The sequence below is a fragment of the Lepidochelys kempii genome, chromosome 20 (genome assembly GCF_965140285.1).
Source record: "Lepidochelys kempii isolate rLepKem1 chromosome 20, rLepKem1.hap1, whole genome shotgun sequence".
NCBI lineage: Eukaryota > Metazoa > Chordata > Testudines > Cheloniidae > Lepidochelys > Lepidochelys kempii.
Window position 1 is genome coordinate 2100661 of NC_136399.1, and position 27145 is coordinate 2127805.

Here is a 27145-nt window from a genome sequence, read left to right on the forward strand (position 1 = left end):
GGGTGAGATTTTATCTGTATTCAGTTTTCTTACTGTATTAGGCTTAGACTTGCGTGTTTTATTTTATTTTGCTTGGTAATTCACTTTGTTCTGTCTGTTACTTGGAACCACTTAAATCCTATGTTTTGTATTTAATAAAATCATTTTACTTATTAATTAACCCAGAGTATGTATTAATACCTAGGGGAGCAAACAGCTGTGCATCTCTCTCTACAGTGTTATAGAGGGTGACCAATTTAGGAGTTTACCCTCTATAAGCTTTATACAGGGTAAAACGGATTTATTGGGGGTTTGGACCCCATTAGGAGCTGGGCGTCCGAGTGCTGGAGACAGGAACGCTTCTTAATCTGCTTTCAGTTAAGCCTGCAGCTTCTGGGGGACGTGGTTCAGACCTGGGTCTGGGTTTGTAGCAGGCTAAGGTGTCTGGCACAACCGGCAGGGTTCTGATCAGTTGGCAGTCCCAAGGGGGTCTCTGTGATCCAGCCCATCACAGCGTCAGCCCTGGGGCCTAGAGAAACCAACCCTCCCTGCCCCGACTCATACTGTGCTTTGTAGACCCCAATTAACTAGGGCCCCCCCTCCCCAGGAGGTTGGTGAGCCCAGACAGAGACATTCCACTGCCAGAGAAACTGAGGCACAGAGAGGGGCTGCAATGCCCCCAGGTCACATAGCAAGCCAGTAGCAGCACCTAGAACAGAACGCACAGGTCCTGGCTCCCAGCCCTCCTGCTCTAACCCACCAGACCCCACTCCCCTCCAGAGCCAGGGAGAGAACCCAGACATCCTGGCTCCCCGTCCCTGCAACTCTACCATGTGAAATCTCCTCTTTTCTGGGCCCAGGGCAGTGTGGTGGAATAAGTGAGTTCTGGGGAATTCCCGGGCTGGGGAATCCTTTGCTAGACTCTCTCGCTCTGTGTGTACGTGTGTACACGTGTGTGTGTGTACACGTGTGTGTGTGTACGTCACATACACGCGCGCCGGGGGCTGGACACAGAAAAATCCTTCCTGGGTTTCTGGTTAGTGTCTCGGGTCTGTTAGGCCCTGTTGGGGCAGGCCCGGGCAATAAGCGATTGTTCTCCTGACAGTGTCCCTTTAATAACAATAAAGCCTTTTTCAAACATCAGAGACCCCCAGCCAGAGGGACCAGCAGCCCCACAGCTGGACCATGGAGTCAGGCACGAAGGGAAGCCTGGGGTAGGGGGGTAGGGTCTGCGTGGAGAAAAGCGGGGTCACTGCAGAAAGGGGTGGAGTCATTCCCCTGTACTTTGCTTTACCACCTGAACCAGTCTGGGGCCCCGCGGGGCTGGGATCCCCCTGGAGCAGCGGGGTTTAACAGACTTGAGCAGCTCCAGCCCCATCCAGCAGGGGGCAGCGCTGCACCCGTCCTTATACACCCTTGTCCTATGGGCAGAGTGGAGACGAGGTCCCACGTCTCAACTCCGGAGTCCGGCAGCCGCCTCTCCTGCTGAAAGAGCAGCCCCCGGCTAACGAGGCAGAGTCACCCCCCTCTGTGTGTGCTCCCCAGAGACCCCGCCCTGCCCCCCACAGAACCCCACCCCCCATCAGGCCCCCCCGAGTCCTGGGGAGCCGCCCCGAGGTTTGAAGTGGCGCCAGCCAGCAGGCTCCCGCGTGGGTCGCTGCCCCAGGCAGGACGGGGGTGCCTAGCCCGAGACGGGCACAAGGCTGTCGCTGCCCTCGCTCCAGTTTGTCACCCAGTCCTTCCTCTGGATGGTGCCCGTCTTCTCCTCCCGGAACAGCTGGCGCTCCTCCCGGGGGATCTTGATGGCGTGGAACTGCGGCACCGCGGCCTGCTGGTGCCGGGTGCGCCTGAAGAAGCCCACCTGGAAAGAAGCCAGAGAAATGGAGTCAGCGCCCGGCCCCCCTGGCAGAGGCCCAGAGGCTCCCGCCCCACGGGGGGGGGGGGGGGGTGCCTGGGGCAGGGCTGGGCCGTGGCAGGCAGAGGCTGCATTGGGCTGAAGCAGGGGTGCCCCCACGTGCATCAGAGGGGGCGATGGGAGGCCAAGGCAAGAGACAGCGTCACCTCCCCTGCAGGTCTGCGCCAGGCTCATCCCCACGCGGCAGGGACGGGCCCAGCTCCTTCAACGCCCCTGGCAACTCCCAGCCCGACGGCCCCGGGCCGGGGCACCCAGCACACGGGCATGCAGCCTGCCACACCCAGGCGCTGGCAGACACACACCCCCCCCATCGGCACCCGCCCCGGCACACCCAGGCTCTGGCCTGGCAGGACCCCCAACAGGCCTGGCACACCCGCACACTCATGCATTGTTGCTTCAGATGCTCTTGCACACCCGAGCACGCCCCTCGTGAACGGGGGGGGCGGGGGGGACTGTTACCGCTAGGCCTCCCCGGCTTGTTTCTCCACCTCGGAGGGCTGCACGGCCAGCTGGGCCCGGTAATAGTTGGCAGCGTACGGGGCGGCTCGGCTGCTCCGCTGGAAGAAGCCGCACTGGGGAGGAAGCAAGGCCGAGGCGAGAGCATCAGGCCCGGGCCAGAGCGCCGGACCCAGGGGACGCCGGGGCAGGAATTTCCCTGGGTGGAGCGAGGGGGCAGGGGAGCTGGAGGAGGCTGGGGAATCTTGGGCCCTAGGGAAGGGGAGTCCCAGGGGGTGCACGGGGAGGGGGTGTTGCTGGAGGTGGGAAGGGGCAGGGGCCCAATCCCTGGGGGCACATCTGCCCTGGAGCAGAGACCCCCAGGCAGGGGCCAGGGTAGCCGGGTCCCCCCTCCCTCCTGCTCTCACCTTCCACAGGATGGAGACCAGCAGCCCCAGCACCAGGACCCCAGCCAGCACCGCGATCAGGATGATCCACCAGGGGACACCCCGGGCCACCACCACGCTCGGGTCCAGGTAGATGGTGACGGGGATCTGTGGGGGAAGGGATCAGCAGGATCAGGACCGGGAGGCGGGGCAGGGCTGTGGGGGAGCGGCCAATTAGGTACCTGCGTGGCGGCGTCCTTCAGCACCAGGCTCTGGACGGTGGATTTGACGGTGATGTTGGCGTGGACGAGCAGTTCCACGGAGGTCACGGCCGGGTACTCCTGGGGGCAGGGACATGGCTCAGCCTGGCGCCCACACCCGGCCCCCCCGCCCCCCCGAACCGTTCCAGGCGGATGCAGGTTTCTGCACCATTTCCTCTCATAACGTGCGGTGCAGCAGCGACTCGGCCCCTGCGGCCCACCCCAGAGCTGGCTGCAGGGCAGGCCAGAGCCCTGCGGGGAGCCTGCGTCCCCCTTGCCGGCCGCCGGCTCACCTCCAGGAAGGTGCTATTCCACAGGCGCCCCCAGGCAGTGAGCACGGCCGAGCGGTTGAAGCTGAAGAGCGGGCACCGGAAGACGAGGCAGCGGGCGGTGCCCCGGGCGCAGTCCTGGAGCGGGGAGACAGCAGGTCAGTGGGCTCCGGGCAGTGAGGGGCGGGGGGAGCCTGACCCAGGTGGACAGCGGGCGGTGGGGGGGTGTGACCGTCCGTGGCTGCTGTGCGGTGCAGTGTTCAGGGCCCAGCGCGCTCCACCCCAGAGGGGGTTGCGGGGGCGAGCCCTGGGTATCCAGGCTGGAGAGCACTTCACCGTGTGCGGGGAGGAGAGATTCCCATCTGTGACGAAGTGGGACTCTTCTTAATGTTTCCTCTGAATAGTGTGGGGGTGCCTCAGTTTCCCCTAGGCAGTTCTTAAGTCTCTAGGGGGTGGGATAAGGGTGTATGATCATTGCAGAGCCCTAGAGGGCAGGTGTGTGCAGGAGTCTGGACACAGAGAATGGCCGACACCCTGTTTCCAGGCCACTGATGGCCTGGGCCCTTCCCCCCTGCGAGGTGAGAGCTAAAGGGTTGGAGAACAAAGGAATCAGGTGACCACCTGGCCCGGGAAAGGGACAAAGCCCAGGGGAGGAGGGGCTGGAGGGAGTTTCAGTTTTGGGGCTGGCTGGGACATGGAGTGAAGTGCAGACGTGGTTGTCTGGCTCACTGCCCCCCAAAATGGACCCAGCCGAGGGGTCCTGTTCTCTGCACCTACAAGCTCTGTGTTAGACCATGTTCCTGTCGTCTAATAAACCTTCTGTGTTACTGGCTGGCTGAGAGTCACGTCTGACTGCGGAGTTGGGGGGCAGGACCCTCTGGCTGCCCCAGGACCCCACCTGAGTGGACTCGCTGGGGGAAGCACACGGAGGGGCAGAGGAGGCTGACGGCTCCGAGGTCAGACCCAGGAAGGTGGAGCCGGGTGAGCTGTGTGTCCTGCAGACAGGCTGCTCCCAGAGAGGAGACTTCCCCAGAGTCCTGCCTGGCTTCATGGGGAGCAGTTCCAGAGCATCGCCCAGGGACTCCGTGACACCATCCCCCCCACACACATACAAACACACAAGTGACCCCCAAACCCCCAGCCCAGCACCCACACCAGCCCCAGTGGGGATTACCCCAGCCCCCTCCCACCCCGCCTGCCAGGATCTCCACCCCACAGAGCCGCTCTCACCAATGTGACGTTCTTCCTCTCAGCGTGGGCACGGTGCCACCAGGACCCCGTGCTGGGCACCTCCGGGGGCTCGGCCTCCCTCCTGCTCCTGCCCTGGCCGGGACCCTCCTGGGGGCAGCGGGAGAGGTCACCGGGCAGCTCCGTCTGGGGCTCCTGCCCCCCATAGTCCCCCCCAGCCCCTCTGGGATGCTGCAGCACGAGCTGTGCCCCCCAATGCCCCCTCCCCCCATGGCAGGACCCTCTGGGGAGGCTGGGCTCTCCCCCCCATGGCCCTGTGCCCCTGCACGGCTGGGCACCGCTTAGGGCAGGGCCCCAATCCCCATAGCTCCGTCCCTGCAGCCGGGGGCTCCAGTGCCTCGTTCCCCTCCCCCCGGGGAACCCCAGTCCCCTCAGAGCCAGAGAAACCCCGAGATGGGCAGCAGCTCCCCGCCCCCATGCCACGTACCAGTGCCAGCTGTAGGGGGTTGGCTGCCGGGCTGCAGGCCACGCGCTGCCCGGGCCAGGCCACCAGCTCCAGCCGCAGTGGGTAGAGCAGCCACTTGCCGTTGGCAATCTCGTGGGGCCACATGAGGTTGAGGAAGGCCGAGCCCAGGGTGCTGAGCGACTGGCCCCGGTTGGAGACCTGCGGGGGGGCAGGGACCCTGAGCCAGGCGCCGCCAGGGGAGACAGGAGCCCTGGCTCTGGGATGAGCAGGGGATACCCTGGAGCCAGGACCCCTCTGCCCCCGAGTGCCCTCCAGCCACTCACCGGCTTGAGTCTGTGGGGCAGGGTCAAATGCCCGTCCACCCGCCCAGATGGGGAAACTGAGGCACCGAAGGGGGAAGAGATTGAGCTGGACATCCTGACCCCCAGCCCCCCTGCTCTAACCACTAGACCCAGCTCCCCCACCCCAGCTGGGAATGGACCCTGGCGTCCTGATCCCAGCCCCGCCATGATCCGCAGCTCTAGACCCCAACCCTTCTGCAACCATGGGGCGGGGGGGAATGCCCCGGGAGCCGCCCCTCCCCCGAGCGGGGTACTCACCATCACCTCGTAGCGCACGGCGCTGCCCACCTGGCCCTCGCTGCGCATGGCGCTCTCGCCCAGCACCCGGCCGCCAAAGAACAGCTGCCGTGGGACAGCCACGCTGCGGGGGGGAGGGCAGGCTCAGGGGGGGCGGGGGGAGCCACGCAGAGCCCCGCCCCCGTCCCCACCCCATCCCGCCCAGACGGCTCGCCCCGCTCCCACCCCAGCCCCTGACAGCTCCCCCTGCCCCAAGCTGCCTCGCCCCTGCAACCACCCTCGACGGCTCGTCCCTTCCCCCGCCCGGGCCCCACCCCCAGACGCCCCATCGGGGGCACTCACCCCGTGACCGACAGGGGCAGCTCAATGACCACACGTGCCCGCGCCGTCACAGGCCGCAGCCCCGGCTGCTCGCTGATCCTGGGGGGAGAGTTGGGGGTGGGGGCGTCATGGGGGCTTCCCCCACAGCAACCCCCGCAGTGACCGGCTTCGATTCCTCCGCCCCCGCCCAGCCCCCGCCCGGCCCCTCTGCTGCCCAGTAACCCCCATCGCCTGTTTGCTCCCTCCTACCCCCCCCAGACTCCCCTCCGGGCGCCCCCTACCCCCACCCAGCCCAGCAGGGGGCGCTCACGTGCTCAGCTCCAGCTGCATCTCCAGCTCCCGGGTCTCGATGGTGATGCCCGAGGTGCTGACGACGAGATAGAACCGCACCTGGGGGGCAGAGGGATCAGAGCCATGGGGGGCAGAGGCCAGGGGGAGCAAAAGGGAGGTGGTGAGCTCTGGGCGCAGTGCGGGGGGGGGGAGCGAGGTCTGGGCGCAGTGCGGGGGGGGGAGCGAGGTCTGGGCGCAGTGCGGGGGGGGAGCAAGGTCTGGGCGCAGTGCGGGGGGGGAGCAAGGTCTGGGCGCAGTGCGGGGGGGGAGCGAGGTCTGGGCACACTGGAGAGGGAGCAAGGTCTGGGCACACTGGAGAGGGAGCAAGGTCTGGGCGCAGTGCGGGGGGGAGCGAGGTCTGGGCACACTGGAGAGGGGCACTGGAGGGGGAGCGAGGTCTGGGCGCAGTGCGGGGGGGGGAGCGAGGTCTGGGTGCAGTGCGGGGGGGAGCGAGGTCTGGGCACACTGGAGAGGGGCACTGGAGGGGGAGCGAGGTCTGGGCGCAGTGCGGGGGGGAGCGAGGTCTGGGCACACTGGAGAGGGGCACTGGAGGGGGAGCGAGGTCTGGGCGCAGTGCGGGGGGGGGGAGCGAGGTCTGGGCGCAGTGCGGGGGGGGAGCGAGGTCTGGGCGCAGTGCGGGGGGGGAGCGAGGTCTGGGCGCAGTGCGGGGGGGGAGCGAGGTCTGGGCACACTGGAGAGGAGCACTGGAGGGGGAGCGAGGTCTGGGCGCAGTGCGGGGGGGGAGCAAGGTCTGGGTGCAGTGCGGGGGGGAGCGAGGTCTGGGCACACTGGGGAGGGGCACTGGAGGGGGAGCGAGGTCTGGGCGCAGTGCGGGGGGGAGCGAGGTCTGGGCACACTGGAGAGGGGCACTGGAGGGGGAGCGAGGTCTGGGCGCAGTGCGGGGGGGGAAGCGAGGTCTGGGCGCAGTGCGGGGGCTGGGGGGCAGGAATTTGGGGGGCTGATCCCCACCTGAGCTCCACGCTTCATGGGGCTCCCCAGCTCACACTGCACTTGCGAGGCGTTCGGGTTGGGCAGGCAGGGCTGCTTCTCCTGGAAAGGTCGAGAAATCAGAGCCCGGGGCCTACAACCCCTGCCCCTGCCCCCCACCCGCGCCCCCCTCCCATACCAGGCCGGGCCCGGCCCACGCGTCGTGGCCCCGGACGCCGGAGTAGGGCAGGGCCTCGGGGAAGGTGGCCGTGAGCAGGGCCTCGTGGGCGTCGTCCCCGTCCCGCTGCGGGGCCGCTGGGTCCGAGGGCAGGTTGGTGACCTGGATCTCCAAGGCCACGTCCTTCTGGTCGCTCATGGCGAAGACGGCGGTGCCATCGGAGTCCCTGCGGCGGAGAGAGGCAGGCCCAGTGCCACGGTGAGGGGCCCCCGCGGGCAGCAGCCCAGAGACCCCCCCAGCTCCCCACCTCATCCTGGAGACAGCGGGGGGGCAGCATGCGGGGAGCTACTGCCCCGGAGGGTGGGATCTGCCCCCAGCCCCTCCCCTTGGATAGATCCCGAGCCCCCCGCTGGGAGTGACCAGGCCAGCGGGTCTGAGAGGGGTCAGTCCGCGTCTATGACGCCTCCCCCAGCCCTGCGAGCCCCGGGCTCAGCCCCAGCCCCCCTCACCTGGGCAGGGGCAGAAAGTCGGAGTAGCCCACGCGGGAACAGAACCGGTACTGCAGCTGGAGGTTGCTCTGGCAGATCTTGTCCTCCCCGCAGCCCTGCTTCAGAAAGTTCACCTGGGGACAAACGCCCCGGTGGGGGGGGGGCGGGGGGGCTGTCACGGCCCCAGGCAGTGCTCCTCCCCCTCCGCACTGCACCCGCCCCCCAGCAAGGGCTCCCCCGCCCAGGACTTTCCCGCCCGGAGCCCAGCTATGCCCGCAGCCCCGACAGTCGACGCCTGCCCTGGGGTGGGGCCCGGCCCCAGCAGCTCGGCACAGGGCTCACTCATCCAGCACTGGCATGCAGCCCCTTCGGGGTGGGGCCCGGCAGCTGGTCCCCAGGACACAGCAACCCCCCAAAGGCTGAAACCGCCAGGAGGGGCAGAACAGTCCCCAGCGCCGGGCGCTGGCCAGGGCACCCTGGCGGAAGGCACCAGGGGATTGGCACTGCCAGGAGCTCTGATCCCACAGGACAAGCTGCTCGCAGGGCAACGGGCCAGGGGTAGCTGATGGAGGGGGGACAGCGCCTCCTGCAGGAGCCTGTTCCTTGCGGGTCTCCCGTCCGCGTGCTGAGCAGGCCTGACCCCGCTGAGCGGGAGCCCAGGCCCCCGGGGGCCGTCTCCCAGGAACCCCCCTCACCTCTTCCCTCTGGCTGCTGGGCAGCTGGGCGTTCAGCACGGGTATCAGCGGGGGCAGGGCGCTGCCCTGGACCTGGCGCTTGCTCCGGGCGTGCTCGATGCTGTACGTCAGCACCACGACGATGGGGCGGAGCTTGTCCCGGATGCTGTCCTGCAAGGAGAGGGAGCAGGGGGCTGAGCCCGTGGCACACTGGGGGGCAGCGGCAGGGGCAGGGGCAGGGAGGGGCGGGGCTGGGGCAGCAGGACGCACCTGGAGCTGGAAGGTGGCCTTGACACAGGCAGGGGCACGCTGGTGGGGCAGCTCCACCACGTCCGAGAACTGGTGTTCGGGGTCCGTGGGCTTCCGGTCCAGGAAGGCGACTCTGGGGGCCTGGCCCCGCTTCCGCCGGTCCACGTCAGCGTCAAAGGTGTACGCGAGCACTGGGGGAGCAGGGACGGAGGGCATGGGCTCTGCTGTGGGGGGATGGCTCACCCATCAGCCAAATGCAGCCACCTCTGGGGTGGGCACGGCAGTTGTTTATACAGGGATCTGTCACCCAGTGCTGAGATGCAGCCACCTCTGGGTTAGGGCTCCCCAGGTAGGTTAGAGCACCCTCAGGGTTGCTCTGGGTTATGTCCTGCTTCCTTTAACATCCTCTGGGCTCTGGGACACAGAGAATAGCCATGGGGCAGCGTGCTCTGGGTGTCTCCCTGTGCCGGGTCCGGGAGTAGGGCCAATGCAGAGGGGGGTATTCTCGACGGGTATCCCCCCACCCCCACCAGGCCTGGGGAGTGCGGGCCTGGCCCGGCAGTACTCACTGACGCGGGGGCTGTAGCTGGCAGGACTGGCTTTGTAGCTGAAGCAGGCTCGTACTTCCACGCTGCCCAGGGAAAACACAGAAAGGCTCGAACTCAAACCAGCCGTCCCCCCTGCCAACGGCAGAGCTGAGACCCTTGCCCCCCACCCCCGGCTAGGGGGACTCGGCACCCCACCCTCCGGGGAGGAGGAGGAAGAGCAGGGCCAGCTGGTTCCCTGCGTAACCCGGCTCTAAGCAGCCTCTGGGAACAGGAATTTGCCCCTTTCATCGGGGTCAGAGTGCGCCGCTGCCCTTGAGACGGGCAGCATTAACCCCATTGTACCCCTGGGGAAACTGAGGCAGGGATTGGCCCAAGGCTCAACAACAGGTCAGTAGCACAGCTGGGCACAGAACCCAGGAATCCTGGCTCCCAGCCCCCCTGCTCTAACCACCAGACCCCACTGCCCTTCCAAAGCTGGGGATAGAACCCAGGAGTCCTTGGTCCCTGCCCCCACTCCCTACTGGCTCTAACCACTAGACCTCCCTCTCTCCCCGGGTGTGGAATGTGTACGTGGCTGGCAGGGGTCGGGGGGTTTCTAGGCACGGGGGTGATACAGGCCCAGCTCTGGATCCCAGGGAGCCTGGGGGTGGGGGTGAGGACGGGCAGCCCCCTCCCCAGGACCGGAGGGCCGCTCTCACCAGATGCCCAGTTGGCGGGGGCAGTTCCTGCTCTCCAGGTCGATGTTCTGGGGGGAGAGGGAGACGTTCTTGGAGACGTGGATGACGGGCCGGGCTCTGCAAAGCAAGAGGGGAAACCGCTGGCAAAGGCGCCCAGCCGGACCGCGCCCCGTCTGCACCAGGCCTCCAGCTCTGCCCAGTGCACCGGGCGGCCCAGCCCCTCCCGCACGCCGGGCACGGTTGGAGCCGTCGGCTGCACCAGCGTCGCCCACGTGCTGATCCAGCCGGCTGCAGTGCGATGCCCGGGGCCGGGGGGGGCGTCCCACCAGGCCCTGCCCAGCACACGGCTCCCTCCCGCAGGCCTGGGGGCGGCCGGCGCCCACCTGTACAGCACCACGCTGTCCGAGAGCGAGCCAACGAGCAGGTCCGGGTAGAGATTCCCATCTACGTCCAGGCCCCCGGACAGGGAGTAGCCGAAGGTCCTCACCCCAACGCCTTCCCCGTCCAGGACCTGCAGGGGGACAGACGGACGGACGGAGAGCCGGGGACGCTGCAGCTGCCTCTTGGGGGCGGAGCCGCCAGCGTTTAGGACAGGAAGTGAAGGGGGACCCTGGACCCCAGCGGGCCGGTGTGGGAGGGGCTTGGGGAGGAGCCCGTGGACCCCGCAGTTCAGTGACATCCCCCCCCCCTCGGTGCCCTGCTTGCGCCCTCTCACCTGGGCCGGTTTGGTGACGATGCCCAGGCTGCTGCCATGGTAGATATAGACCTTGCCGGCTCCGTCAAATGGGGCTCCCACGGCGATATCTGGGGACGGGGGGGCAGGGTTATGGCTGGAGGAGGCCAAAAGGGGGTCTGCACCACCCGGGCACTTGGGCCAGAGCTAGGGCAGTTCCCCTGCCCAGAGCTGGATACTTGCCACGTGGGGGGGTCCCTCCCCTCCTGCAGGGGCGGCTCCAATCCCCAGACCCCGTAACCAGCCCACACCCACGGGGGAGCCCCCCGAGGGACGGCACTGTCTCCCCAGAACGCAGGACACCAGATCAGACCCAGCCAGGCTGACTTTGCCCTGCCTTTGCTGGCACTTGGCTCCCCCGATCCCCCCTCTCGCCCCGAGCAGACCCCCTCCCGCCGACTCCCCAGCCCCTCACCCTGGAAGCCGTCCTGGTTGAGGTCCCCGAGGGCAGTGAGGCTGATGCCGAACATGGAGTGGGACGTGCCATTGAGGCGGACGGGGCGGGTGCCCGCCCAGCGCCCTGCTTGGTTGATGTAGACGTAGGCCGCCCCGCCGATCTCCTCCTGCCGGTCGAAGAAGTGGGGCGCCCCCACCACCAGGTCCATCCAGCTGGGCAAGGGCAGAGGGCAGTAGGGTCAGGCCCGGCCCCTGCCAGCTCCCGCCCCACGCCCAGCGCCCACCAGCCCCAGGGAGCCCGAGACGCCCCCGGCTCACCCGTCGCTGTTCAGATCCACCACGGCCACGGCGTAGCCGAAGGAGGAGGTGAGCTGCTCCCCGGGCAGGATGACCTCGGGCACCAGGCGGTTGACGTTGTCCCGTCGCAGGATCACCACGGCCCCCGTGTGGTTGGCCCGCGGGGCCCCCGTGACAAAGCTGAGCTGGTTCTGCTGGGTCAGGCCCTTCCCCGAGTCCACGGAGAAGCCTGCAGAGGGGGGCAGAGAGACAGGCGGAGTTGGGGGGGGTTCCCCAGAGCTGCAGGCCCCAGGGCTCCTCAGGAGCAGCAGGCCAGGGACTGCCCTGGCCCTACTCAGCTCGGGTGGGGAGAGGCCAGCCCAATCGGGCCCCCCCCACTGGCTGAGCCCCCTGCTGCTGCATCCCGGGGGGGATACACGGGCTCTGTCCAATGCCGTGCCGTCGGCCAGCGCAGCCCGGGCGTACGTGGGCCCCGCACCAGCCAGACGCACCGAGACCGCTGCCCCCTGCTGGATGGAAGCAGCAGGGCCCCTGCATGTGGCAGAGGCTCTGTACTGCGCAGAGCTAGTGGGGATTCCCCGTAGCTGCAGTAGCATGGGCTAGGCTGGAAGGACCTGGCACCTAACCTGCCCCCCGCAGTCACGCCTGGGGCTCTTTGAGGCTGGATAGAGTCTCCTCCGGCCACCGACGACACCTCCCCCCCCAGGGGGAGATGAGAGGTTTGGCTAACACACACCGAGCTCACAGGCTCCTGGGGGCTGGACAAAGTTCGGGGGCGGGGGGTGGCTATGGGGCACCAGATGTGGACTCCACCCACTCATCCTCAACCCCACCACATGGCCTAAAGCCAGGCCCCCTGCCCCCTCCTCCATATCGGGGTGGCCCAGACCACAGTGATCCCCAGCGCCCGGCCCCTCTGCTGCTCCATGTGTCTGTCTGTCCGTCTCTCTCTGCTCGGCCCCCCTCAGACATTTGGCCTGAGGACCCGGGATACAGCCACGGGGGCGGGATGATGCGGGGGCCGCAGGACACGCCTCATATTTCAGATACCAGAGTCCCCGCCTGGCCCCCAGGTCCCAGCATGGGGGGGGGCGGGGGCAAGGCCCAGCTGGCGAACACCCGGCAGGGTGGGGGAGGGGTGACAGTTCCGCAAAGGGGGGGGTTCCCTACAATGCTCAATGGGCGGGGGGGAGGATTGCACAAAAACAGCAGCTGGGTGAGCCCTCCCCCCCCACACACACTAACATGTCTCTGCTCTCCCCGGGCCTCCGGCGGCCCCTCGCCGTGCCTCAGTTTCCCTGCGGTGCTCTCTAATAGCCCGTTGGACCACCCAGCCTATTGGACCGGCCTGTCAAAAATTAGAGGGAACATTGGTGGAGGGTGTCCGGTGGTTAGAGCTGAAGGAGGTGGGGGTGGGAGTCAGGACTCCTGGGTTCTATTCCAGCAGCTCCAGGGATGCGGCTCCCCCGGCTGGTTGCTGAGGGGATGATGCCAGGCAGGGCGTGCCCATGCCACGGCCGAACCCCCCAAGCGCTGCTCCGTGCCGGCCGTCTCTGGGGCCCAGGCCGGCAGTGGGTCAGCATGTGGGAGCTCCCTGCAGGCAGGAGTGGAGGCAAAGGGGGGCAGCAGCTGGGGCTCAGCGAAGGGGGGCACATCCTGTTGGCATGCGCTGGGGAGAGCCATGCACCCCCGAGCAGAGCGACACCCCCACGCACCCCACAGGACACACCACGTGCAACACACAGCCCAGGGCACCTCGGGGACTCTTCCAGGCTCCGCGACCCTCTCCCACCGGGGATCCCCAGCCCCCCACGGCTGCTGACCCCCCCACCCAGGACACCCCAGCCCGGATGGGACCAAGTGCCCGTCCCCGGAGCCTGGAACGTTCCCCGATGGCACGAGACGCTCACGCCCGGCAGTGGAGCTGGCCTCCCCCAGCGCTTGGGCTGCCCTGACTCATCGCCTCCCCCCGGCACCCAGGGGGGCAAGGGACGGTGCAAGCGCCTGGAGATGTGAGGGGTGGGGGATCCTCCCCCCCCCCGCTCGGGGCCTGGGGACAGCGGGACGCCCCTCTGAGCAGGGAAGGGTTCACACCCCACCCCAGTGCCTGACTTGCACGGCCACCAGAGGGCAGCAGAATCCGTGTTCCCGGGGCAATGAGCACCGGGACGGGCAAATATCTGGGCACTAGCCTCCAGCCGGGCACATGCAGCCGCAGAGCCGGGGGGAACGGCCGGTGCACCAGCAGGGAGAGAACCATGCAGGGGTGGGGGTGTGGGTGTGTGCGGGGTGCGTGTGCAAGGACGGTTTGTGCACGCACATGGGGACCTGCCTAGGGAGGGGCAGGGGTGAGTGTGAACGGGCGTGTGGGGCTGCGTTCAGGGAGGGGCATCAGTCACCCCTCTTCCCCCCCCGCCCCGAGCTATAGGGCAGCAGGACCCGGGCGTGGCGCCCCCCGCTGGCCCAGGAGCAGAAAGGAGTTTTCGTTTCCGCTCAGCTCCAATCGCCAAGAGGAGAACGCCGAGCTCCGGGGGGAGGCAGCCGGCGTCCCCGGGGGCGGCACAGAGCCGGGCGCCCAGCCAGCCGCTCGCCGACAGGCGGGCACCTCGCACGCCGCCGCGGTTACAAACCTAAGTTGCTATTCTGGGCCACGTCGCCGACGGTGCCGGGCAGCCGCTCGCCGGGCTCTGCCGTTTTATACACCAGCTGATCGGGGTCTGCGCTATGCACGTTTGTCATAAACAGCAGCCCTGTGGGGCCGCGCCAGGCCAGAGGGCGGGGGGGGGGGGGAGAGAGAGAGAGAGAGAGGGTTAAAGGATGGAGACCCCTCCCCACCCAGGCAGTGGGGAGCCCCAAGCGAGGGCACCGAGGGGTCGGCCCCCCGGGCAGCAGTGGCTTGACAGAGACGCTCCGATCACCCCGTTTCCCTCGCTGATTTCCTTCCTGGCGGGCCCTGGGGCTGACAGACTCGAACGGCCGCTGCCAACGGCCAGGGGCGGGTTTAGCCCTGGTGCCCGGCCCTGCCCGTGGCCCTGCCCGCCGCCTGGCAGCGCTCCCTACCGAAGTAGCTGTTGGCGGGCACGGGGATGAGGGAGGGGTCCTGGTCCTTCTCCCCCCCGGCTTCGTAGGGCCCATCGTCGTAGGTACCCAGCTCCAGGGAGCTCTGGTTAACGAGCTCCACGCGCAGGTCCCCTGCCAAACCAGAGAGGGGTTAGTGGGGGCAAGGCGGCACGGGGGCGGGCAGAGGGGGCCCGGGCACAGAGATTGGAGCTTCCAGCGTTGGGTCTGAACTGAAGGTGGGCACACTCCCTAAAGAGAGAAATGGTGCACCCCTTCCCCCGCCCGCCCCCCCCCAGCCACGGGCCCCTTCCCCCACCCTGCCCCTCCCCTGCCATGCACTGTTCCCCACCCTGACGAGTTACCGCCAGTCCCAGGATAGCTGGGCCCATGCTCTGATCCGGGGGGGCGCCCAGTCCCCATTGTCTGTGGGCATGGGGTGAGAGGAGGGAACCCCCCCGTTCCCCCGCGCCATCCCCGCCCCGGCTCACCCTTCCAGTTGTAGGTGCCGGGCGCCCCGAAGAGGATGTAGTGGTTGTCTGCGGTGAAGCCGGCCGACACCCCCTGCTGGCAGAAGCCGAAGCGGTCGTGGCCCTGGGGGCGCCCCTCGCAGAACTTCCACTCACCCCCGTCCAGCTCCTCGCCCACCGTCAGGTCCTGGCTGAGCACGTAGCAGCGCCCGATGACGTCCCGCGTCTCCAGCGGCTGGTTCACCCGGTTCCGCGACTCGTAGAGGTGGGCGCAGGTCTGGGATCGAGCCGGGGGGGCGGGTTAGAGAGGGTCCCGCATGCCTGATGCCTCTCCCCTGCTCACACCATCACTCGTGAAACACGAGGGCCTCGCTGCTTGGGGAGGCAGGACGCAGGGGACCCAGCTCCTCGGCTGCTGGCTCTGGGGAGCGACTGGCCTCAGGCCACACAGCGAGTCAGCAACAGGGCTGGGAATGGAACCCAGGTGTCCTGGCCCAGCCCCCCTGGCCTAACCACTGGCCCCTCCACACCCTTCACAGCCAGGGAGCGAAGCCAGGTGTCCTGGCCCAGCCCTCCTGGCCTAACCACTGGCCCCTCCACACCCTTCACAGCCAGGGAGCGAATGCCCCAGCAATGCCACTCACCGCGATCTTGCCACCGGCGCCTTGGCTCGTCACACTGACCCCCAGCCACTGGTTCTCCTTGCTCTCCTTGTGCAGGTCCACTGGGGGAGAGGCGCAATCAGCCGCCATGCAGACAGCCCCCCGGGGCCCGCGACGGAGACCCACTGCCCCCCCCAGCCCTCCCCTTACAGCAGACCCTTGGCCCAGGATTTCCACCCACTCCGCCATGGGCAGCGCCGGGCACCAGCCCAGAGACAGCTCGGCCATGGGCCACGCGCAAGGAAACGGGGCTAGATCCTGCTTCTGGCTGCAGGGGTGTAAATCAGGAGTAACTCCCCACCCATTTCAATGGAGTCACTCTGGATTTACCCCAGCGTCACTGAGGGCAGGGTCAGCCCCCCCCACACACACACACACTGGGGATTTACCCTGGTGCCACCAAGGGCAGGTCCTGGCTCCCACCCCCCAGCCCCGGAATGACCGTACCTCCCTCGTCGATGGGCACGCGCCAGCAGTCGTCGATCTCGTGGGTTAGGGGGCAGGCGTAGAGGCCGCCCGTCCGGTTAGCCCTCTGGCCCGGGAGGGCTGGTGCCTGCGGGGCACCCACCAGCATCCTGGGGGGAGACGGGCGAGCGTCAGTGGAAGGCGGGAGACGGGGGCAGCCGCAGCTGGACGCCCCTCGGGACAGGGTCCGGGGCTGCAGCGACGCCGGGCTCTGAGCCTGGGGGGCACAAGGGGCCCATGTACAATTGCCAGGTGACACCCCCTGCCCCCCGGGTCAGTGCCGGCTGCGGGGGAGGGTCGATGCGTGGCCGAAAGCAGCTGCCAGCCCTGGGACAGCAGCGCTGCGGTGACCCCCAGGAGTGGGATAAAGCCAGTGATGAGCTGCCAAACTCTTAACACCAGGTTCCCTCCTCACCCCACGAGGGGGTCGTTGCCCCCCCCCGTCTCCCGGGACTCCTGCCCCATCCAACCCCTCACGTTCCTTGACACCCCCCCCCAGAACCGGGCAGGAAGGTCTCGTGGGCCACCGTAGCGGGTGCCCAGCCCGCCCCCAAGAGCCAGAGGGACCTGCCGGGGGGCGAGGGGGGGAGACCCGGCGGTGCTTACCTGGGGCAGCTCCCAGAAAGCATCCGGCCGGGGTCTCTCCGGCTGCTAGGGGCGGGGGAGCGTAGCTGGAGCCCCCACGGGGAAAATTTGATGGGTGCAGACCCCCCACCGGCAGCTGCCCGCCCCGTGCCCAGCCCCAGCTCACCTCTGCCCCGCCCCCTCCCCTGAACCCACCGCCCCCTCTGCTTCTCTGCACCCCCCCGGCTCCTCCCCTAAACCCACCGCCCCCTCTGCTTCTCCACGCCCCCCCGCCCCCTCCCCTGAACCCACCGCCCCCTCTGCTTCTCTGCACCCCCCCGCCCCGCCCCCTCCCCTGAACCCACCGCCCCCTCTGCTTCTCCGCACCCCCCCGGCTCCTCCCCTAAACCCACCGCCCCCTCTGCTTCTCCACGCCCCCCCGCCCCCTCCCCTGAACCCACCGCCCCCTCTGCTTCTCTGCACCCCCCCGGCTCCTCCCCTAAACCCACCGCCCCCTCTGCTTCTCCACGCCCCCCCGCCCCCTCCCCTGAACCCACCGCCCCCTCTGCTTCTCTGCACCCCCCCGCCCCGCCCCCTCCCCTGAACCCACCGCCCCCTCTGCTTCTCCGCACCCCCCCGGCTCCTCCCCTAAACCCACCGCCCCCTCTGCTTCTCCGCACCCCCCCACCCCCTCCCCTGAACCCACCGCCCCCTCTGCTTCTCTGCACCCCCCCGCCCCGCCCCCTCCCCTGAACCCACCGCCCCCTCTGCTTCTCCACGCCCCCCCGCCCCCTCCCCTGAACCCACCGCCCCCTCTGCTTCTCCGCACCCCCCCGGCTCCTCCCCTAAACCCACCGCCCCCTCTGCTTCTCCACGCCCCCCCGCCCCCTCCCCTGAACCCACCGCCCCCTCTGCTTCTCTGCACCCCCCCGCCCCGCCCCCTCCCCTGAACCCACCGCCCCCTCTGCTTCTCCACGCCCCCCCGCCCCCTCCCCTGAACCCACCGCCCCCTCTGCTTCTCTGCACCCCCCCGCCCCGCCCCCTCCCCTGAACCCACCGCCCCCTCTGCTTCTCCGCACCCCCCCGGCTCCTCCCCTAAACCCACCGCCCCCTCTGCTTCTCCGCACCCCCCCACCCCCTCCCCTGAACCCACCGCCCCCTCTGCTTCTCTGCACCCCCCCACCCCCTCCCCTGAACCCACCGCCCCCTCTGCTTCTCCGCACCCCCCCGGCTCCTCCCCTAAACCCACCGCCCCCTCTGCTTCTCCACGCCCCCCCGCCCCGCCCCCTCTGCTTCTCCAGCGCCCCCCGGCTTCCCGCCAATCAGCTGTTCGGCGTGTTCAGGGGAGGAGCCGGAGGCGGAGCGGAGGTGGGCTGGGGCTGGGGGTGGGGGCTCTGCACCCATCATATTTCCCCCGTGGGGGCTCCAGCCCCGGAGCACCCGTGGAGTCGGTGCCTAAGGTGCCACTTTTGGCCGGTTAAATTTAGAAGCGGTTTTAGAACCGGTTCTCCCTCGCGGATCAACCGGTTCTAAAAGGGCTTCTAAATTTAACAACCGGCTCCAGCTCCCCACTGCCCGTGGGTCTCGGGCTCCCCTGGCCAGATGTGCTGGGGGATTTGGGGGAGAGCAATGGGCCCAACAAAGTCAATCCACGAGCTGGTGCCCAGTCGGCAGATGGGAGCAAGCTTGGGGTCACTCCTGCCCCGGGGCGGGGTCCAAGCTGGCACCCCGAGAGGGGAGCGGCCCCATGGCCCATTCCCCGCCTCCTGCCCCCCGCCATGCCCGCCTTCCAAAATCAAACAACTAATCAATCAAACGCCTGGATGTAGGAGCCAGGGGGAGGGGCTTGGATAGGCCCCGCCCCTCTCACCAATTTGAACACCCCCCCCAATCCCTGACCCAGGACCATCACAAAATCTGGATGGGGATTTTTCCATTGTGGTGGCCAAGGCCGCGGGCTGGGGCGGGGAAAGGGGCAGGCGGCTGTCCCGGGGGCAGGACACAGGGGTCCAGTGCTCTGGGATCGGGGCGCCCAGCCCCAGCCAGGGACCGGGCCGGGGGGCCCTGCTGTGGGGAGGAGGAGTGGGCACGATGGGGCTGGGGTGGTGACAGGCACCTGGCTGAACAGTCGGGAGGGGACCCGTGGCTCAGGACGGGGGGAGGGCTCCCGGGGGCTCTGCCCACGCAGGACGAGGGGCTCCCCGCAGGGCACCCCACACGGATGGGCCGTGCCCAACAGCTGCAGCCTCGAAGGGGAGCCAGCTGTTCTCAACCGCCCGGGCCGCTCGCTGTGAGGGGGGCAAAGAACAGCTGGATCCCCCCGCCCCCAGATTTCAGCCTGTCCCTAGCACGCCTGCCTCACGCCCCCGGTACCAGCTGCAGGGTCACAGGCAAGGGGCCGGGGGGCAGGGCACTCGCCCAGTGCCAGAGACTGCAGCCTGCCCGAGACAGAGAGAGAGAGACGGGGCCAGAGCCCCGCGCGACCCCCCACCGACCCGCACCCCCAGAGCCCCACGCGACCCCCCACCGACCCGCACCCCCAGAGCCCCACGCGACCCCCCACTGACCCGCACCCCCAGAGCCCCACGCGACCCCCCACCGACCCCCCACCGACCCACACCCAAAGAGCCCCCCACAACCCCCCACCGACCCACACCCCCAGAGCCCCGCGCAACCTCCCACCGACCCCCCACCAACCTGCACCCCCAGAGCCCCACACAACCCCCCACCGACCCGCACCCCCAGAGCCCCGCGCGACCCCCCACCAACCTGCACCCCCAGAGCCCCGCGCGACCCCCCACCGACCCACACCCCCAGAGCCCCGTGCGACCCCCCACCGACCCCCCACCGACCCGCACCCCCAGAGCCCCACACAACCCCCCACCGACCCGCACCCCCAGAGCCCCGCGCGACCCCCCACCGACCCGCACCCCCAGAGCCCCACGCGACCCCCCACCGACCTGCACCCCCAGAGCCCCGCGCGACCCCCCACCGACCCGCACCCCCAGAGCCCCGCGCGACCCCCCACCGACCCGCACCCCCAGAGCCCCACGCGACCCCCCACCGACCCCCCACCGACCCGCACCCCCAGAGCCCCACACAACCCCCCACCGACCCGCACCCCCAGAGCCCCACACAACCCCCCACCGACCCGCACCCCCAGAGCCCAGCGCAACCCCCCACCGACCCCCCACTGACCCACACCCCCAGAGCCCCACGCAACCCCCCACCGACCCGCACCCCCAGAGCCCCGCACAACCCCCCACTAACCCCCCACCGACCTGCACCCCCAGAGCCCCACGCGACCCCCCACCGACCTGCACCCCCAGAGCCCCGCGCGACCCCCCACCGACCCGCACCCCCAGAGCCCCACGCGACCCCCCACCGACCCCCCACCGACCCGCACCCCCAGAGCCCCGCGCGACCCCCCACCGACCCCCCACCAACCCACACCCCCAGAGCCCCACGCGACCCCCCACCGACCCGCACCCCCAGAGCCCCACGCGACCCCCCACCGACCCGCACCCCCAGAGCCCCGCGCGACCCCCCACTGACCCCCCACCGACCTGCACCCCCAGAGCCCCACACAACCCCCCACCGACCCGCACCCCCAGAGCCCCGCACAACCCCCCACTGACCCCCCACCAACCTGCACCCCCAGAGCCCCGCACAACCCCCCACCGACCCCCCACCAACCCACACCCCCAGAGCCCCACACAACCCCCCACCGACCCCCCACCGACCCGCACCCCCAGAGCCCCACACAACCCCCCACCGACCCCCCACCGACCCGCACCCCCAGAGCCCCACGCAACCCCCCACCGACCCCCCACCGACCCACACCCCCAGAGCCCCCCACAACCCCCCACCGACCCGCACCCCCAGAGCCCCGCGCAACCTCCCACCGACCCCCCACCAACCTGCACCCCCAGAGCCCCGCGCGACCCCCCACCGACCCGCACCCCCAGAGCCCCGCGCGACCCCCCACCGACCCGCACCCCCAGAGCCCCGCGCGACCCCCCACCGACCCGCACCCCCAGAGCCCAGCGCAACCCCACACTGACCCCCCCACCGACCCGCACCCCCAGAGCCCCCCACAACCCCCCACTGACCCACACCCCCAGAGCCCAGCGCGACCCCCCACCGACCCGCACCCCCAGAGCCCCGTGCAACGCCCTGCACAACCCCTCACCGACCCGCACACAAAACACCCCGCAAAACCCCCCCCACAGCCCTGCACTCCCCTGGTGCTCACCACCCCCAGGCGGTTACACACACAGAGCCTGCCTCTCCCCCCCAGAGCAAACCACTGAGTTTGCCCTTGACTGAGGTGAAACCCAAGGTGTGATCTAACACCTGGGGGGGGCGGGGAGGAAAGAGGCCAGGGCTGGGAGAAGAGGGGACTCTCACACCCACAGAGCTGGCTGGTGGGATGGGGGGGAGCAGTGACCCCACCCCAGGCTGCACCCAGAGCAGGGAGACAGACAAGGTGAAACTGACCTGGGAAATGGGCAAGGCCACCCCACCTCTGCAGACTGGGAGGGGGAGGGATGGGGATGGGGGGACTGGATCCTGGGCGGTTGGGGGGAGGCAGGGGAGGGCAGGTTCTGATGGGAACAGCCTGGAGCACCGGCCAGGAGCCAATCACCACATGCAATAAATAACCAGGACCAGAAGCTGCCGCGTAGTCAGGGACATAATCACCAGGTAATTAATATCCGGGGAGCCCCCAGAGGCAGAGATGCGGGACTGGGGGAGAGGGCGACGGAGCAGGGGGGGTCTCTGCTCTTGGCTGGGATCAGGACTCAGCTGCGGGGGTCACGCTCCAGTCTCAGGGCCACCACACCGGACTGACCCGGAGCCAGGGGCGGGGATCAGGCCCCTCGCCCACCGGCAGGCGCCCAGCACCGGGAGAGGTGCCGCCTGCCCCAGACAAGCCCCCAGCCCCCCCATGGGAAGGGTTTGCCCAAGCCTGGGGCGATGGCAGCATTGGGCCGCACGCACACGGCTCCCTCGTGCACCAGGACAGCAGCCTGCCCCGCGCCTGTCCCGTCCCGTGCACACACCCCGGGCACGGGCCCTGGCACAGCGATGGGCGAACTCCTGTTTCCTGGCGGCCCCAGCCACGCTCCTCCCCTCGGCACTGCACGTGCCACCTCCTGACACGCTGGCAGCTGGGCACGCGCCCAGATCTGTGCCCTGCGCCCTGGTGCACGGACTCGCTCTCGCCCACGACTGGCCGGGACGCTGGGCCCTGGTGACAAGAGGGGGCCGGGATGTGCCTGGGGCCAAGCAGCCAGGACTGGCCACAGCTTCAAAGCAGGGGGGTTCCTGCAGCCAGCAACTCTGGGTGGCCACCAGCCCCAGGCTGCCACGCACAGGGACCCCGGGGGCAGCAGGACAGGGGCCAGGGCGCCCAGCAGAGGCCAAGGAGCCCATGACGCAGGCCCCGGCAGCAGGCGGTGAGGGGTCCCCCGCAGCCCCAAAGGGGAGGGAGGTGGAGAATCCTGCCCCAAAGCCGCAGGAGGACCCGGCTCTGCCTGGGACCTCCCGGGGCGGAGACCCCCAGCCAGGCCTGGGCCGAGTCTGGAGCACCCCACAGCCACTGGCCCAGCCCAGACCCGGCAGCGAGTGGGGACAGGGGCCCTGCAGCCCTGCCGGGGGAGCTGGGCTGGGAAAGGGCCTTAGGGGCCGGGACCTGGGGCTTGGCTTAGTCCCATTGTTCTCGCCAGTCCGCCCGTTCCCTGACTAGCACCAGGCCAGCAACAGCAGATTATGGAGCCCCCGCAGCCGGCGCTCCTGCCCCGCCCCCCACAGCACCCCCCGCTGGGAGCTGCCCCCAGCCAGCGCTCCTGCCCCGCCCCCCACAGCACCCCCTGCTGGGAGCTGCCCCCAGCCCTCCCCCCCAAACAGCACCCCCTGCTGGGAGGCCCCCCCCCCGCCCCTGCAGCCTGCGCTCCTGTCCCATCCCCCGCTGGGAGGCCCCTCCCCCGGCCAGCACATCTGCCCCATCCCCCACAGCACCCCCTGCTGGGAGTCTCCCCCCCCCCCCCCCAGCCAGTGCTTCTGCCTGCTCCCGCAGGGAAAGAGAAGCCAAAGCAGCAGGGCAGCTCACGAGAGGAGATAGAGCCGGAGCCGGTAAAAATAAACTGGAATTCACTCCAAATAACTCGGCAGCAACATGCCCAAAAAAGGACAGGGACAGAGAGATCCCATGAGCGTCTGTGCTGGCCCAGGGCACCATGGCAGCCACCTCGGGGGTCCCAGGGGCTTGGCACGGTGCCACCCCACACCTTCCCTATGCCCCCACCCAACTCCCCACTGGGAACGCACCAATGCTGCCTCGGTTTCCCCAGCGGCCCACCCTGCTGCCATCCCCACTTAGCTCCCCAGCTAAGCCCTCTGGGGCCCCTGCGTCCCATGGAGATTTAGTTTCCCTTTGCATCACTGCTGATCCCAATGCAAGGCACGCCAGGCGCATCATCCTGGGCTGGTGCCACAGGCCGGCTTCGCGCTGGCGTCAGTCAAGATAAAGAACCCGAGTCACGCCCGGCTAACGCCCTCAGGCAGCAGAATCGGGGCCCAGGACTGGGCAGGATCTTTCCTTCTCCCTCTGTCCTGGGCAGCAGGACACCTGGGTTCTATTCCCAGTTCTGCCACTGACCCACTGAGTGACCTTGGGTGAGCCCCAGCCTCTCTGTGTGACTCAGTTTCCCCTCCTGCCTCTTGGCTGTCTTATCTAGTTAGACTGAGCTCCGCAGAGCACAGATGGTCTCCAATTCTGCTGGTGCAGCGCCTGGCACGACGGGGTCCCGATCCCAGGTGGGGCCCCTGGGCACTGCGGCCCTATAAGCCCTACCCCTGGGTTTGCACCTCGCTGCCAGACCAGCACACAACACTTTGTGCTCCCTGTGCGCTGTGGAAGTGACTGCGCAAGGCACTGGGAATCGGCCGGACACAGAGCTGACGCCGAGGGTCCCAAAGGGCGAAGAAACAAGCCAGGTGGACCCCAGAAATACCCCAGTGCCAGGGATGGGACGGACCCAACTCGCAATCCAAAGCCCTCGGCGCCGAGCCTCCCCCCTCGGCAGCGTGCGACGGCCCAGCCCCTATTTGCACTAATCCTGCACTTTGTCCATGCAAACGCCCGGGTGGCTCCGAGCAAGAGCAAATCCCCCCGTGGGGAGGAATTCCAGGAACGTTTGACGGGGCTTCACCCTGGAGAACAAGGAACATGACCAAAGTCCCCCGTCCCCACCCCCAGTAAACAGACAGTCGCACGTAGCAGCCCTTCCTGTGCCAACCGGGGCGTGAGATCCCAGCTGCCCCAGCACCCGTTCCTTAGCCAACGGACCGGCCTGCGCCCTGCCCTGCTGGGAGAGGGGCTGGCATTGCACTAGCTCAGCCCAAAGGGACTTGGTTTTACAGGAGTTTTTACCTTCTCTGGGCAGCGACCACCCCTCCATCGACCCCCAGGGACAGATCGGGTCTAAGTGCGCGGAGCCAGTGAGGGCACTGCTCTGAGGACGCTCACAGCAGCCAGGGCTCCAAGTGGGGCTCCCGCTGCCAGGGGCCCAGCCCCAGGGGGAGCTGCCCCAGGAGCTCACACTGCTCCCGGAGCCCACAGCCGCTGCCCCCGAATCCCAGAGAGAGTTGGCAGGAACCACGACAGGCCAGGAGCCAACAAAGATCGGGCCGGAGGCGTGATGGGGGACAGCACATTCCCCTGGCTGCCACTGCGCCCAGGCCGGCCCTGCCTCACCACCAGCCATGACTCACCTGGCTTCAAGCAGCTGCCAGGAGCCCCCAGTTCACCCCCCCAGGTGTCTCAAGGGGGGGCACTGAAGAGCCCCTGGGGGGCATTATAAGACCACAAGCCTCACCCTCACTTCTCGCCCCACCTTCCGCTGTTGCTCTGTGCACTCGATGTGCCCCACCCCAGAGGTGGCACCATCCCAGCAGGGCGAGTTTGCAAAGGGGCTAGAGAAGCACCATATCCCCACCCCCGTGGAGCAGGCGTGGGGCCGATGCTGCTGCCAGCGGGGCAGGCCCAGGGGGAATCTCAGCCTCCCACCCGCACGGATCCAGCCAGCCCAGGGTCAGCGCTATTGATTTCTTCTCCTGGCTCAGGCTCCAATCCCTGCTGAATAATTCACAGGGGGCAGGACCCAGGGATTTGGGCCCAGGGCAGCTCGCAGAGTCTGGGCCCCTCACCTAAATGGCCCATTAATGATTCCAAGCAGGGCCCACAGCTTCATTAATATTCATCAGGGCTTCCTTTAACCCTTCGCAGGCTCCCTCGGCAGCAGGGCACACACTGGCCCAGCTGGGAGCCGCCTGCGTCCCTTGCCCCAGGCAGCCTTGTCCCTGCACCCAGTGAGAGCCCAGTGGGGCCGGGCAGAGAGGGCCAGAGCGGGGCACTGCCAGGCTGAGGACCGCAAAGCGCTGACATGGCCACTGTCCATTGCTCCTGCATCACCAGCCATGCCACCCGTACAGAGCTCAGCGGGCCCTAGTGGATAGAGCACAGCACTGGGCCCAGGGAGCCCTGGGTTCTGCTCCCACCTCTGCCGCGGGGTGACCTTGCCCAAGCCCTTTCCCCGCCCCGTGCCTCAGTTTCCCCATCTGCACAATGGGGATATGACACTGTAAAGTGCGGGGAGGGGGGATTATTACACAGCTCAGCTCAGCTCCGCCTCCCCCCCAACACATTCTCCCACCAGCATGTCTGTACCCCCCTGAAGGTGGGGGGGGAGGAACTGCGTGGTACAAGCTCCCCAGCCCGTGCTCCCTCCCACCCCCCCAAGGGATCTGGGCATCTTCTCCTCTTTGGGCAGCACCTGGGCTGCTCCAAATAGCGCCCCTCCTCTGCCCCCCCCGGGGGCACCAGCAGGGCCCCTGTGTCCAGGCGCAGAGCATCCAGCCTTGGCAGGAGCCCTGGCCCAGCCCCATCGGGTCCCTGTACTAGTCAGAGACGCCCCCAGATGCGCCCTGGCCTGCGCAGCCCCCATCCCTCTGGAGGGGATCCAGCTGCCCCCTTTAGGGTCCCAGAGACGGGAAGAGCACCTGACCTGACAGGTGCCACCCAAGGTCACCCAGGGAGTCAGGAAAAGAACCCAGGAGTCGGGCTCCTGCTCACCACTAACAACAGGTAGCTCTTAGGGGTGACTCCGGATTGACCCTGGGGGAGCTGAGATCCGAATCCGGCCCTGATTCCATTGCCGTGGGGGATGACTCCGGATTGACCCTGGACAGACTCTGTCCCGGACACCCCTGAAGCCCGGGGCCAGTCTGGGTTTCCCACTGGAAGCTGGATCTGGCCCCGGGGCCCCACGAGCGGACCGGAGAGAATTCGGGGAGCAGGAGGGAGCGAACCCCGCCCCAGCGGGTCGGTGAAGTTCCGAGGGGTGGGGTGGGGGGGCGCAGGGCCAGGCAGCCTCCTGGGGTATCAGACGTGACCGTGCGAAACCCCCCCGCGCGGATCGGCGAGCGGAGACCCCCCCCGGGGAAGTTACTATTTAGAGCCAAGGGACAGAGCGGGGGGTGGGGGCTGAGCAGCCCCCCCACCCCGAAACTTGCTAGGAGCAGCGCCCGCGGGGGGGGGGTTGTTGTTTTACAAATACGGCCCCCCGCCCCCCCCCCGCAAAGGGAGCAAAACCCGCGTCCCGGGGCCGCCAGGGGAAGCGCCCGGGGACCCCCCCACGGGAAGGCTCCGGGGGGGGATAAGGCGACCCCCCCCCGCACTCACCAGCTGGCGGGCTCGGGCCGGAGCTGCCGGTGCAGGGCCACGGAGAAGCCGAACAAGCTGCCGCCGGCCCCGTCCTTCAGCAGCGGGTCGGTCCCGTCCAGGTTGAAGGCGGCGCCCGCCAGGAGCTGGAGGCCGAGGCAGGAGAGCCAGGCGCCCGGCGCCCCCCGCATGCTGCCGGCCCCGCTCCCGCAACGCGCCCGGCCCCGCTCCCGCAACGCGCCCGGCCCCGGCCGCGCCCTTCCCCGGCCGCTCGCTCGCTCGCTCGCTCGGGGCCCGAGGCAGGTGCGTGGGAACCCCCGCGGCCGAGCAGCGCCCCCCGGGCCGGGCAGCTGGCGAGGGCGCCGCCCCCCGCACGGGCATGTGCTCCGCAGGGGGGAACGGCCGTGCGGGGTGGGGTCGGGCAGGCAGCGAAGGAGGAGCCGGATCGCCGTGGGAAGCGGCCAGGACGCCAGAGCCCCGGGGAGTTTCACGCCCCGCGGGGTGACGGGCTCGGAACAAGGAAACGAGTCGCCCACTAGCTGCACCTGGCCCAGTTCCCGCTCCCAGGCAGCCCCCAGAGACCCCAGCTCCGCAGCCCGGACCCAGCCGGGCTGGCAGCCTTGCCAGTGCCCTGCGTTGTTCGCTGTTAACCAGCTGCCATGGTCCACCCCAGAGGCGGCTGCCTGTCAGCGGGAAGGGAAGTGACTGATCGTTGCCCTTTGCGTTTCAGTGTCCGTCTGTGAAGCACCTTGGGGTGCCCCCTCAGGCTGGAGCAGCTGGGAGGCCCCTGCCCCTGAGCTCCCTGCATCTTTCTCTCCAGCGCCCTGCCCCTGAGGTCCCAACGGCCGGAGCTGGGACTGGGGCAGTTGTGACCTTGGGCAGCCAGCGCCCCCTGCTGGGAGAGGC

General features: G+C 68.8%; 1 protein-coding gene across 8 annotated transcripts; it reads right to left on the reverse strand.

Annotated features, from left to right (window-relative positions):
• Positions 1 to 1555: 1555 nt before the first annotated feature.
• On the reverse strand, positions 1556 to 26917 carry ITGA7 (integrin subunit alpha 7). Of its 8 annotated transcripts, XM_073318410.2 has the most exons (27): positions 26261 to 26668; positions 15931 to 16058; positions 15466 to 15545; positions 14843 to 15098; positions 14355 to 14486; positions 13925 to 14044; positions 11316 to 11523; positions 11017 to 11210; positions 10584 to 10672; positions 10252 to 10379; positions 9890 to 9985; positions 9213 to 9274; positions 8665 to 8834; positions 8416 to 8565; positions 7742 to 7854; positions 7254 to 7458; positions 7097 to 7177; positions 6108 to 6187; positions 5819 to 5896; positions 5498 to 5600; positions 4920 to 5096; positions 4475 to 4582; positions 3269 to 3382; positions 2958 to 3056; positions 2758 to 2883; positions 2354 to 2466; positions 1750 to 1840 (listed from the first exon to the last, which is right to left on the reverse strand). In XM_073318410.2, the coding sequence occupies exons 1-26, from the start codon at positions 26428 to 26430 to the stop codon at positions 2356 to 2358; spliced, it is 3378 nt and encodes a 1125-aa protein (XP_073174511.1). In that variant the 5' UTR covers positions 26431 to 26668; the 3' UTR covers positions 1750 to 1840; positions 2354 to 2355. The 8 variants fall into 8 exon arrangements, with proteins under 8 accessions (XP_073174512.1, XP_073174517.1, XP_073174516.1 ...); XM_073318411.2 differs by lacking the exon at positions 2354 to 2466 and having other exon boundaries at positions 1556 to 1840; positions 26261 to 26917; XM_073318416.2 differs by lacking the exons at positions 2354 to 2466; positions 26261 to 26668 and adding an exon at positions 24396 to 24540 and having other exon boundaries at positions 1556 to 1840.
• Between the last annotated feature and the right edge of the window lie 228 nt (positions 26918 to 27145).

What these genes read in the sequence shown, in the direction of transcription:
- ITGA7 (XM_073318411.2), bottom strand. Translation starts at nt 26,430, where the DNA reads ATGCGGGGGGCGCCGGGCGCCTGGCTCTCCTGCCTCGGCCTCCAGCTC. An exon ending in CGGCACCTACAACTGGAAGG is followed by an intron (nt 14,487 to 14,842) that starts GTGAGCCGGGGC and finishes CTGGTTTGGCAG; the next exon opens with GGGACCTGCGCGTGGAGCTC. An exon ending in ACCCCCTACAGCTGGCACTG is followed by an intron (nt 4,583 to 4,919) that starts GTACGTGGCATG and finishes CGCTGCCCCCAG; the next exon opens with GAGGGTCCCGGCCAGGGCAG.